General features: G+C 26.2%; 2 protein-coding genes across 2 annotated transcripts; both read left to right on the top strand.

The window, feature by feature from the left end:
• Positions 1 to 1,863: 1,863 nt before the first annotated feature.
• On the top strand, positions 1,864 to 4,645 carry LOC128960261 (sorting nexin-14-like). Its single transcript, XM_054306333.1, has one exon. It carries the CDS (start codon positions 1,868 to 1,870, stop codon positions 4,643 to 4,645), a length of 2,778 nt encoding a protein of 925 aa, XP_054162308.1. The 5' UTR covers positions 1,864 to 1,867.
• A 1,713-nt stretch (positions 4,646 to 6,358) lies between these two features.
• On the top strand, positions 6,359 to 11,958 carry LOC128960262 (uncharacterized). The gene is made up of 12 exons (XM_054306334.1): positions 6,359 to 6,425; positions 7,232 to 7,338; positions 7,404 to 7,545; positions 7,661 to 7,774; positions 7,848 to 8,125; positions 8,193 to 8,514; positions 9,525 to 10,686; positions 10,754 to 10,899; positions 10,964 to 11,060; positions 11,151 to 11,298; positions 11,356 to 11,691; positions 11,749 to 11,958. Exons 1-12 carry the CDS (start codon positions 6,359 to 6,361, stop codon positions 11,956 to 11,958), a joined length of 3,129 nt encoding a protein of 1,042 aa, XP_054162309.1.
• Positions 11,959 to 13,420: the final 1,462 nt, after the last annotated feature.

The following is a 13,420-nucleotide window of genomic DNA, read 5'->3' on the forward strand; positions in this document are numbered from 1 at the left end:
ATAGGTAAAATTTCCAAAAATACAAAAAAAACTTAAAAATTAATAAAAACTTAAATTTTAACAAAAAATAAAATAATAATGTATTTAATACTCAAAAATAGATAAAAGCATTAATGATACACTATGAGTTTTTTAGTATTTTAGAAATTTTTAACTTTTAAAATTTTTAATTTTTTAAATGTTTAATGTTTATAGTTTATAGATATATATTTTTATTTTTTAATGTTATTTTTATATAAATACTGACAAAACTAATTATAAAATTGAAATTTTTAAAAATATTTTAGTTAAAATTTTAAAAATTATTAATAAAAAACTTGAAATATAAGTATTTATTGTTTTAATAACTTCTTAAACTATCTTAAACTTATATTTAAATTGTAATATGATTACTCTTTTCAACAAATAGGTAATTTTTAATTTTTTAGTTTAATATTTTAATTAAAATTATGTTATTTTTATATGAGTTTTAACGTTATTTTAACGTTTTTACTTATTTTTAACCAATAATTAGATTCATATAAATTTAAAAAACATAAAAACACTTACTAAAATAGTATCACTAAAATTAAAATTTTTATAAATCTCAAAACATTTTCGGCGTCTTGGCGCCGAAATTTGGGGGGGGGTCATATCTCGTCGTTTTTAAGCGACAATTTTTCAAATTTGGTCAAAAAATATGGGGGGGTAAAATCCCAATTTCTCGATCTTAGGGGCGTATTTTGGCCTTACTTCCTACCCTTACTTAACGCTGTTATTATACATATGTACTACATATGTATATTATCTATCTAATTATTTGTGTTTATTTATCAATTAAATTCAAATTTGATGGCTAATAAATTAAATTGTGTAATTAAAAAATTCATTATTATAATTGAAGAATTAATATCTAATAATTATTTTATACAAAATTTACATAATATTAATTATAATCATTATAGATGTTTGAGAGAGAGAGAGAGTATTTGCTTATTTATGTAACAGATATTAAATAAATAAAACCTCTAATATATAATAGAACTTTTACATTAAAACTTGAAAATGTTAACAAATTTAATTTAAATTATTATTTCCGCAATTTTTTATTATTGATAAAATATAGAATTTTAAACTGTTTTGAATGGTTTTATGAAAAATAGTCATTTTATTAGGTGGTGTTAAAGTGCAGATCTGCCACTTATTTTACATTATCTTAAGTATTGTTTATGAATTTTGATTCAAAAGATTGCTTTAAACATCAACTTTTTTGAAAGACATTTATAAAAGGATTATATTATAATAACATTTTGTTATTATATTATTATTTTCTTTATAAGGCGTTGTTCACATATTACGTTCGCACTTGAGGGGATGGGGGGGGGGGGGGTTAGCCAAAGCGAACTTTTGCGAACGATGGGAGGGGAGGGGTAGAGACTTTAAGAACGTTCGCATTTAGATATTTTATTTCTTGTGGTGGAGGGGGTGGGGGGTAGCGGTTAGGGACATGCGAACGTAATTTTTTTTTAACGATTACATGCGAACAATTGCGAACATAGGGGAGGGAGGGGTCTAGATTTCTTAAAAAGTGCGAACGTAATATGTGAACCACGCCTAATGCGGGAAAAGTAAAGGGAATATTAAAGAGGGAATTGCTTTTTAGGAATATAATCATTTGATACTGTAATATAGTAACTGTAAATAACATGTACTGTACATAACGTACATTATATGTTGATAGCATTGATTCGATGCCTTATTTATTAATTAAATATTTGATTTACTAATAAATTGTTAAAACATATGATTATAATATAAATGATTTAATATTTTAAAAGTTTATTTATTTATTAATTATTAACTTATAAATCATTGTTTAAAGCAAACGATGAAGAGATCGAAATTTGAGACAATTTTGTTGACAATATTGTCGATAATAGTAGTGATTGTTATCTTAAACATAGTTTTGATGGGATTTTGGACATCATTTGTCTTAATAGTGATGTTTTCAATTGGTTTTCTATCCATTCAGTCATTAGTCAAGAAGTCATCTGATTTGGCAAATGTATGGCTCAACAGTTGTGATAATATCAGTGAAAATATTTGCAAGAATTTGATCGCAAAACTCTCGAAGACATCACATATTTGTCTTATTTGTGGTGATATCAGTTGCGAGAGACATGACTCAAGACTTTCAGTAAATGTAAAGCCATTTAAAGGACTTATGATCGACAAGAAGATCGATGAGTCCATCGATGAGATATTAGAGCTGACACTCAACCGCTTTGTTAACCTTTATTTAGATGACATCTCTATCAATGTTAAGCAATTGAATGTCCAGTTAAGACATATATTGAGGACATTGTTGGCCGCAATTATTCGCCGTTCACTTAATGTCAATATTAGTGATATTTTATTAGAAGAGTTGCCAAGAGTTTTGTGCCATCATTTAGAGACATATATGGCCGGCAAAAGGTGTGCCAGAAATGCTCAATGTATTGAAGAATCAGTTCTTCGAGAATACAGACATATGATTCATCCGGCAATGAATAGCAGAGAAGAGGAAATAAAATATTTGCAGTCAATTGTCGACAAAATTCTGCCGCATTTATTGCCACCGAAGTATATGAACTGTAAAGTCGTCGACTGTTTCTTTAAAGAAGTAATTGCTTGTTCCGTATTGTTACCAATGATGGATATATGTGGAGATCCCGACAAAATCAATGAATTATTTATTATATTATTTGACAAAAACGAGTCGGCAGTCAATTATAACAGAAATAATTGTGAAAATATGGTCGAAATATTGGATACATTTGTCGGTGAAAACGATGGCAAACTTGTGTCAAACAATTTGGGCATTGATTTGAAACGTATTCTTTCAGACCAACAGTTATTGTTTTTGTTCCAACAGTTCTCTAAAGAGGAAGGATTCATAAATTTGGTTCAATTTATACTTCATATCAATTCTTTTAGTCAAAGAATACTTAATCCTGACTTAAATGAAGAACAGCTAAAAAGTCTTCACATTGAAGCCATAAATATATTTAATTTATATTTTCTTCCAAATAGTATGGATTATATTAAATTTAGTGATTATATCTATAATGGATTTAAGTCTGTAATCGATGGAAAACCAGAAGATGTTGAACGCTTGCGAACTACTGAACCCTTATATCACGCATACGATTATATCTATAATTTGTTAGAAACACATTATTGTCAACTATTTCTTGAAAGTGATCTTTATTTTAAATTAATTTGTGGTCAACGATGGACTAGCTTTGAAGGTCTAAGTCCTAATAAAGTCAAGAATATAACCAAAACATTGGATTCACATTCAGTTAGTAGTGACTCTATTTCATGGTATAACCGTTTCGATGGTAGTCAAGACTCTTTAGATGATGTATTCAATCAAATAACACAAGAATATGATAGTTCATCACAAATAAGAGCTGAAATAAATGGTTGGACAGAGTTCTCTAATGCCGACAGAATTAAAGACATAAGTTCTTGGAGAGTATCCGTTCCTAAAGTTATTTCTCGAATTGATTCCACGAATGGTCGGGAATATGATGTCTTCTTAATTAACATTCAAAGACTTGATTTATGTGAAAAAGAGATTGACATGAGTTGGACTGTTGAGCGCAGATATAATGAGTTTTATGTACTCGAATCAAAACTTAAGGAATTTCACGGCGAGAATCTGAGTGAGATTTGTTTACCACCGAAGCGATCGTTCATCAAACTAAACAAACCATTTATGGAGTCTCGAAGACCTGAAATGGAAAAATTTATTCAACAACTTATGTCCAGTTCTCACCTTAAAGGCAGTGAACTCGTCTATAATTTTCTTAAATCTGAAGAAGAATTTACCACTGGATTTCTTTCTGACATCAGATTTGGAAAAATGATTCGAACGGTTCCGGCAAAGTTTGCTAAAGAAAGGGGACAACATTTAGAACCATTTCTTCAATCATTTATAGCATCGACTGAACAAATCAAACCAAAACCATTACAGAATGACATCTCTGAGTTATTGGAATATTCTCCTCATGAGTTTGCAATGACTAATCTTCATAGACCTCTTTACCAATTCATGGATCAATGGAAAGAATCTGAGCAACATTTTAATTCAGAAATTGATCCCAAAAGAGTTCACTCTCAGTTGTTTTATGTTTATGATTATCTTTTATTTTTATTAATGCGATTTTATAACATTAATGAATTTATTTTAAAAATATTGTTTACTTTGAGACCAGTTTTACGAAAAACAATCCAATCATTTAGTGAATGGTATTTAAAGTGGAAACTAAAAAACTCATTACTTATACCACAACGTATTGTTAATTTGATTTTCATATTAAGGAATTCATTATATTTTGAGAGTCATTTACCACAGAGAACGAGCCAACAGAAGAAACAAAGATCTCAAATGACTTTAAAATATGCCAAAGAATTTGTTCCAAAATGGCTTATTGTTAATGTATTGGGTAAAGACAAACACGAAGAAGTGGTTTATTTGTTTTACTCTATATTTCAATACCCGCTGCTTAACAAACAATTATTATATATTATTTTTGATATTATTCTTAAACATTTATTTCCAGAAATTTTATTGTCAAATAATATCAATACTAGTCTCCAATCTAATAATGCCAATTGAATATTACATAATTGTTTTTTTTGTTAAATTTTTACATATACATATATATATATTTATAATTAGTTTAATATTAATTAATTTATAATTAGTTTAATATTAATTAATTTTGTTTGTTAAATATATATAAATTTATTTATAAATAAAAAGTATATTAATATATATGTTATATTTATGTTAATAAAAAAATCTGAAAATAGTATATTTATACTTTATATACTGTATATATAAATATTTAAATTTACAGTACATTATTGCTATTATATAATTTAAATAAATAAGATATTAATTGTTAAGATATTAAAATTAATGTTCTAAAGTATCCAATATCTATTGTAATTACAAAAATAAAGTAACTTATTTAAAATTAAATACAGTATTACTATGAATTTACTATTAAAAGTTAATAAATAATAGTTATAATAATAATAATCTTAATACAGTTTTATGTTAATAACCTCTAAACAGGAAATATTTGACAAAACTATGCGGACAAACATTATTGTATTGTTTGCTATTCAAAAGATTTGTCAATAAATATTATACAATGTATGTCAATAACTATTATAATTTTATACAAAATATACCGGTATAATATATAAATTTAATGTACATTAAAAAAATATATACAAGTAAAATACTGTTAAAAACGTGTAAATACACTATTTTGCATTCAATTGAGCACTTTTTGTTGCTAAATATATACATTATATTATAGTATTAAATATATAAACTTAACATTGAAATTGCAATTTTTATAAATAATTTATTATATCTATTATTATAATAATGATAGAATTGGCACAAATACTAATATCAAAATAATAAACATTTTTAATAAATAATGAACTTATGGACTGCAAAAATTTCAAAATTAATTAAAGATAAATAATGCTTTACACAACAAACTCAAGTATTACATAATTATATTACATATTGATCTACTGTAATGACTCAATATAATTAGATAAATAATTAAAACACAATTTAATTGCAACCAAATTTTTCATATACAGATGAAATTTTGATAGTATTGATAAAAGTAATTTATTTTATTAATAATCAATAAATTTATTTGGAATTATTGAATAGTTAAACGTTTATATCTTCTAGTGTTTAAATTCTTGCTTTAATATATAGATTCTTTAGAATTATAAGTTAATCAAATCAATAATATTGAGAGATATATTACAGATTATTTAAAAATACTATTAATTAATATTTAAAGAATAATGTAAAAAATTTAACTCATAAAATAAATTGACTTTTATGACAAAGACTTGTGGGCATCGGCCGTCCATCCGGTCTAAAGGGAAGTCTATTATATCAATTGCGGAATTGCATAGCCGTTCATATTTAGCCACTATTTATGAAAACTCATCCAAACGAATAAATTTTTCATTTTTAGTACAATTTGTTTCATTTAGTAGTTTTTAAAATCCATATATGTTTTGTCACATCATCACAATTGGTTCAGTATTTAGTTAACTGTTCTCTTATTTTCATATCAACCAGTGTTTCAGTTATTTTTGGATTTCAAAAAATTATTTTAAATTTTGTTATGTTTATTAAAATATTTTTGTAAATATGTTATTTAATATCATTATTACTTATCGATAATATGTAAATAAAACATTAATATGTTTTAGTGCTAAATATATGCAAATTCTCAAAAAGTATTTTCTATATTTAAATTATTAGGTGTTTATTGAGACGATGTTTAAATTTATAGCAATGGTACCACTCGTCTCATTTCTGGCAGCTTTAAGAATACTTACAGAAGGTATGTCTAAACTAATCACAAAATTTAAATATTAATTTGTTTTCTAAATTGTAAATATTTAAAGTATATAAATTGCCAGTCATTACTATTTTTTAAATATTTAAATATTGATTTGTTTAATAATTTAACATATAAAATTGTATTGTATTGTAGACAAATTATATTTATTTTAATTTTTTAATTTACCAGTATCCTAATAAATTATTATTATATTTTATTAAATAATTAATTTTATAATATATAATTTTTATCACGATCTAAAAAAATTTTTAAATTGAAGGATAGTTTGATATTTTGTAAATCATAATAAAAGAGAAACAATTTTTTGCATAAATTTATGATTTATAAAAAGTTCCTCATTTTACACAAACAATTCAATGAAACTGAAGGCCAATAAATTTGTTTTATTTATTATTTAGTGCTCTTATTATTATAATTTTATTTAAAATAAATTATTTTATGGTAAATAATAAATGGTAAATAAATTATTTATTTATTCAATTGTTTAATTTTTATAAAAGAATATTAATAACTTTTCATTTTATTTAAACAAATTTTGCAAAACAAAACAAAATGTTTAAATTATATAAATTTAATCACAATTTAAAAAATACAGTTATAATAAATAAATAGAAAATACTATTTTATTTACAAAGAAATCTACAGCTCTTAGATTTACATTAAATGTTTAGTAAAAGCTTTTATGAAATACAAATATTATTATTGAAAACTATGATACTATATAATTACTATTATATGCATTATAATATATTATTAGTTATAAAATATTAAATTTATACAAATAGCCCAAAGTTGTAACAATGGATTAGGAAAATTGGTTTATGAGAAAGTTGTAGATTACAAACTCAATGGTAACGTAGGCTTTGGAACAAATCAAATAACCAAAGAAGTGGTAATCAATAAATAAATTGATAATAATTGAAAATATTGTTTAAATCAAGTATGAAATTAATTTAGATAACAAAAAATGATGAACCAATTAAAGTGTTAGAAGAATGTATACGTCGGTGTCAAGAGGATAGACTGACCACAATAGCTAATTGCTTGTCGTTTGACTTTTCTCCGGGTCGGCGGCGGTCCAGTCCTTTCAAAAATCCTCAATCTGTATGAATTGTATTTGTTTAACATATTATACTGTAATAATCAAATGAAACACTTATAATATTAACAGAATTCAATATTGCCATCAAAAGACATTATCCCTAATATTAGTGCTGAATACGAAACCTCCAGTTGTACTCTATATAATGATAGGGGAAGTCCTGATGGCGAAGAAACTTTGGTCAAAGAAGAAAACTATTGGCATTACAATGAAGTTTGTCTCACATGTAATTGATATTCATTTCAATAGTATTTTAGTGTTTATATTAGTTAATCAATTTAAATACTTATATATAACAGCAGCTAAAGTTAGCACTCAATGTCCTAATCGTCTCTATATATTTGAGAGAATACCCGGATATAAATTGCAAATGAGTGACGACAAAGAGTTTACCACAAAAAATAGGACCGAATGTGAAGATAAATGTCTTAACGAAATGACATTTGTTTGTAGAAGTGCTTCTTATAACAGAAAAACAAGTAAATGTCGATTAAGTACTGAAACACGTTATATAAATCCCCAAAATTTCAAAGTCGACCCTAACTCTGATTATTTGGAAAATATGTGCATTCAAAGTATGTGACAAAAAATGATAACTTAATTGTTTTTAATAAATAACAAAATTTATAAATAAATTGATTAAAGGATCTGAAATGTGCTCTTGGAGTGCATTTATTCTGGAAACAGCCAAACAATTGGATGCGATATATGAGCGGACACTTATCACAGCCAATGAATTCAATGAGTGCTCCAATGCTTGCTTCGAGAGTTTGGATAAAAATGGATTTCTTTGTCGAGCCTTTGCTTTTGATGAAACGGGACAGACATGTATTCTCTACGATGAGGACCCACTTTCTTATGAAGAGATCACATCAACTGATTCCTCTCAAAATCAATATAAAACCAGACAATTAAAGCCTTCTGCTGCTAATTTGTACAGATTTTTGTGCGCAAGTGATGAAAAAGGTAAGCATTTAATATTATATATTATATTATCTTTTTATTTATTAAATTAAGTTTTGTCAAAGCGTTGTACAAAATATCAAAAATATGATAAAAACTATAACATAATTAGTATATTCAGATGAGTCCCTACAAAATGCAACTCTTAAGTGTTATCGTAGTAAACGACTTAAAGGTCGACATGAGGTAGAGATAGGAGTTTACAGTTTCTTTGATTGTCTTCACGAATGTATGCAAAGATTCAGAAGTAGTTGTCGTTCAGTGGAATATTCATCACTCAAAAGGATGTGTCGATTCAGTACTTTTAATGGCATAGAAACTAATGAATCAAATTTGGTTGACGACAATAATTTTGACTTTTATAAGTTTATTTGGTGTAAGTTTTATTAGTGTCCATTTCAGGTACAACAGCACTGATCACTAATTGTATGGAATACTAACAGATAATTAACATAATATTGAATGTATTTAATAGTATTGAATTAATGATTACTATTTAATGAAATTTTTAAAAATATTTTGTTTGCTAAAAATTTGCTAATTATACATTAATCTACTTTAAAAGTGATAATAGCATGTTATTTATAAGTTTTATATTTAACTTAATATACTGTACTTACTGTATAAACCAGTTAAACATAATATTCTGTTTTATAAAATTAGAATATTATATATAATAAGAATATGAACAAGAATTTAACAATTATTTAATGTTTTTATGTATTGTACAGAATAATACACTATTAATCACTGGAATATATTATATTTAAAATCAATTTATTTATAAATGTTTTAAAATTTTGAATATCAATTAATTAATGTTTGCTGTCATTGAACTTATTTAAATGGTTTGCAATTACATAACAATGAAATACTAATTTGTAATTAAATTAGTTTTATATAAAGCATGCATTTTATTACAAATAATATGCCAAAATATTTGTAATTTTTTATTAATAATAATATTTTTTAAAAATTGATAATTTAATGCTATTATGAATATAATTATATAGATCGAAGCGGAAGTGGTATATATCCGCACAGTTATGCCAGTCATTTATATGAACAAAGAGCAGGCTTTCATAGCGGTGCTCCCGGTATTGCCAGTCCTGAAGCAATATATGGTGGAACTGGTGGAACATATCAACCGTGGAATAATGGTTATCAAGGAAGAGATCATCATAGAGGAGGCTTTAGTTATGATGAGTATGGACCGGGAGGTTATACATCTAGAAGAGGATTTACATCAAATTATGCGTCACCTAATCGATACCCGGGATATGGTGTACCACCTTATGGTTCATTCAGTCAAAATATGATGACACATACAAGCCATCCTATTAGTACAATTGGTGGTAGTGCTAGTGGATCGGGATCTGGTAGTATTTCTGGACAATCATCTCAAATGCCACCAACCTATGGAATTCCTTACAATGTAGGATCTGGTGGTTCTTATAATTCAATTCAGGCTCCATATCCACCACAAAAAGGAACAGATTTGTGTAAATATTCATCAGTTTCGAGTGTCGGACCTCCAGTTACGGCTCGTTTTTCACGAATTGGATTTAGTTCTCGTCTTCGAAGTCAATATGTGTTCAAAGTTGTTCGGGCGGATAAACTTGAAGACTGTGAGCGGGCCTGTACTGAGACCAGAGATTTTGTTTGTAAATCATTTAATTTTCGGGCATTTTTTCCGGACAACTGTGAACTCAGTCATTTCGACTCAAAAGAATTCAAATACGATAACCCAACCTATTTTGAACATAACTCTCAATATGATTATTACGAGCGTTCAGACATAGCTACAGCTCCGGGCGGACCAACAACTAGTGCTGACTGTATGGAAGTAACTCAAACCTGTACTCCGGAAGGCATGGAATTCAGTTTACGAACTTCTGAATCATTTTATGGCCGCATATATACCTATGGGTTCTATGATTCGTGTTTTTATGACGGAAATGGAGGTACAACTAGTCTATTGAGAATAAGTCGGGCTAATGGGTTTCCACGTTGTGGTACTCAACAATACGGTGATGCCATGACCAACATTGTGGTCGTTCAGTTCAATGATTATGTACAGACCAGTAGAGACAAGAAGTACAATCTAACATGTTTTTTCTCGGGACCCGGAGAAGCAGTGGTCACTTCTAACTATTTGGACACTAAAACGGATGGGTTTGTAATCTTAATCATTAATTATCATCTTTTTATATACAGTTTTTAATTATCATTGAAATTATAGTCGACATCCGACCCAAATTGAACACTTGCCCGCACAGAATATTCTCACTTCTAATGTTGTGCTTAGAGTTCTATATAGAGGAACGCCTACTAATACTATAGTTGTGGGAGACTTACTTACTTTCCGTTTGGAAGCCCGATCGCAATGTATGTACAGTATATGAAAACATATAATTATACTAAAATCTATTGAATTTTAATTTCATATCAGATCGATATGACTTATATAACAATGATATATTTGCTGCAAATGTCATAGCAAAAGATCCCTATACCGGTCGACAGGTGCATTTGGTTGACTCCAAAGGGTATCAGTTGTTATTTATTTTATAATTCAATTATTTTAATAACAATTATTATTATTATTATTATTATTATTATTATTATTATTATTATAGATGCCCAGTCGACTTGTATGTATTCCCAGAATTACATAAGACACCAGACGGTGCCCTCGAAGCAGAATTCTATGCTTTTAAGATTCCAGATTCAAATTTTCTTGTATTTCAAGCAACTGTACGCACCTGTAGAGGTCCCTGTGAACCGGTTTGCATTTATATAATTTTGGTTATAAGCCTTTTTTTAGTGTAAATATATTTTTAGGTAATTTGCAATGATAGAGGAAGGGGGTCGGGATCTTTCCCATCATGGGGTAGACGCAAGAGGTCAGTCAATTCTACAAAGGAATCTACAATTAAAAGCAATTTCACCGAAGAAGCTGATGAAGTGCACGAATTGCTTAGAGTTTATCTTTCAAGAGAGGACGTACCACCTCCTGAAAGTAAACCTCAAATTAATCCGTTAACTGTTTCATCAAAAATTTGTGTCCCGCATACGGGCTATTATATGTTGGTCACTGTCCTTACTATATTGACTTCTATTTTAATGATCATAAGTGGAACCGCAGCTCTTGTTTACTTTAAAAGAAGCAAATCTGAGGTAAATTCGATATTTTTAGTAATATTTCAAAAATATTAATAAAATTATCATTTTTAGACAAAATCAGTTGATATACTAAAACCAAAACAAACAAATGGCAACTTTTATGTAAATGCATTGCCACCGACACAATCAATGGCATCTCATCATAAATTTGAAGACCCGAGTGAACCCATATATACTGATCCATCACTTTTTGAACGATCGCGAAGTTTAAGAAGTGTGACAACAGTTTCAAATTTTGCAAACATAGGTTGCAATCAATAATTTTCTTAAATATCATTTAGTAATCTTTTTATAATTATTTTATTTTTATAATATATTTTGCACTTATTTCATTATATTATTTATTCAAAATTTGTCATTTTATAAGATAAAATAGATTAGTACTGTATTTGTATATGTATTATAGTAAATATCTATAAAATCATCTAATAACGCATTATATTTTTTACTTTTAAAAAATCATTGATATTTTTTGTTTGTTTATTAGCACTTTCAAAGTTTTTATTAAAATATGTAATAAAAATAACCAACACTTTGTATCATTTACTTTATAAGGCATATAACCTTGATTATACATTTTTGTTCAATAATTATTTTAATCGTATATAATATAAAAGTTATAGAAAGTGTAATCAATAAAAAAAATATAGAATTAGAAAATCGTGACAAAATTATATTTGATTATTACTTATTGTTTTATTCAAATTGTTATATGAATTATTCTATAATAAATATAACTATTAAATTTATAAAATATTAATAATATTAAATCATTAATAATATTTTAATTTTATGCATATATTGAATATACAATATGTATTGTTATTATATAAAATGTGTGACAATAATATAGTCTATATAAAGTGGTTTTATAAAATAAAATTTTATAAAGTTATTTTGTTTTGTATGTAATTTATTTTTTTTAAAAGTATTGTCTTTAAATATAAAATAAAAATTTGTTTTTTATATAATCTATAATTAGAAAATTTCAAATTATATTACAATCAATTATAAATATTAATAGAAACTATATTACTGCTGTACATTATCAACAAAATATTTTTGATTATAATTATATATAATTTTTTTATTGTTTAAGATTACAAATTTATAGAAACATTTACAAACATAAACACAATAATTGAAAAAAAATTATTTTAATTGTTAATATTTTAAAAATATATTGTAACAAATTTATACATTTATGTAAAAATAATATATATTTTTAGTTTATTTATTTTTGTATGTGTTCTTTACTTTAAGTCCTACATTATTGTCTCGCTATTAAATCTATAACTATTTTTGTATATAATTTTTAGTTAAATTAGTTAAGTTTAGGTTAGGTTAGGTTAGGTTAGGTTAGGTTAGGTTAGGTTAGGTTAGGTTAGGTTAGGTTAGGTTAGGTTGAGCGGGATAACAATGTTTGACCTAAAGTAAAGAACACCCATTTTCAAAAAAATAAACTAAAAATATATGTTATTTTAGAATAATAATTATTATTATTGTAATTGAGTCCCAGGGCTATTAAGTTATAATTAAATACATATATTCATACATTTATGTGATTTTAATAGTGTTGGCAAAAAAAGAGAAATTTCTAGTAAGTTTCTAAAAGAAATTTCTGTCTATAGGATCTCTATGTTAATTTTGTTATGATTACAAGTAATAATTAAATATTATTATCATTGTTTAATACAGTATATAAGGGTCCCATTTGTATAGT

Source organism: Oppia nitens, unplaced genomic scaffold, assembly GCF_028296485.1.
Source record: "Oppia nitens isolate AA-2021 unplaced genomic scaffold, nextdenovo-longstitch-racon4-pilon3 scaffold4_pilon_pilon_pilon, whole genome shotgun sequence".
NCBI classification, from domain to species: Eukaryota; Metazoa; Arthropoda; class Arachnida; order Sarcoptiformes; family Oppiidae; genus Oppia; species Oppia nitens.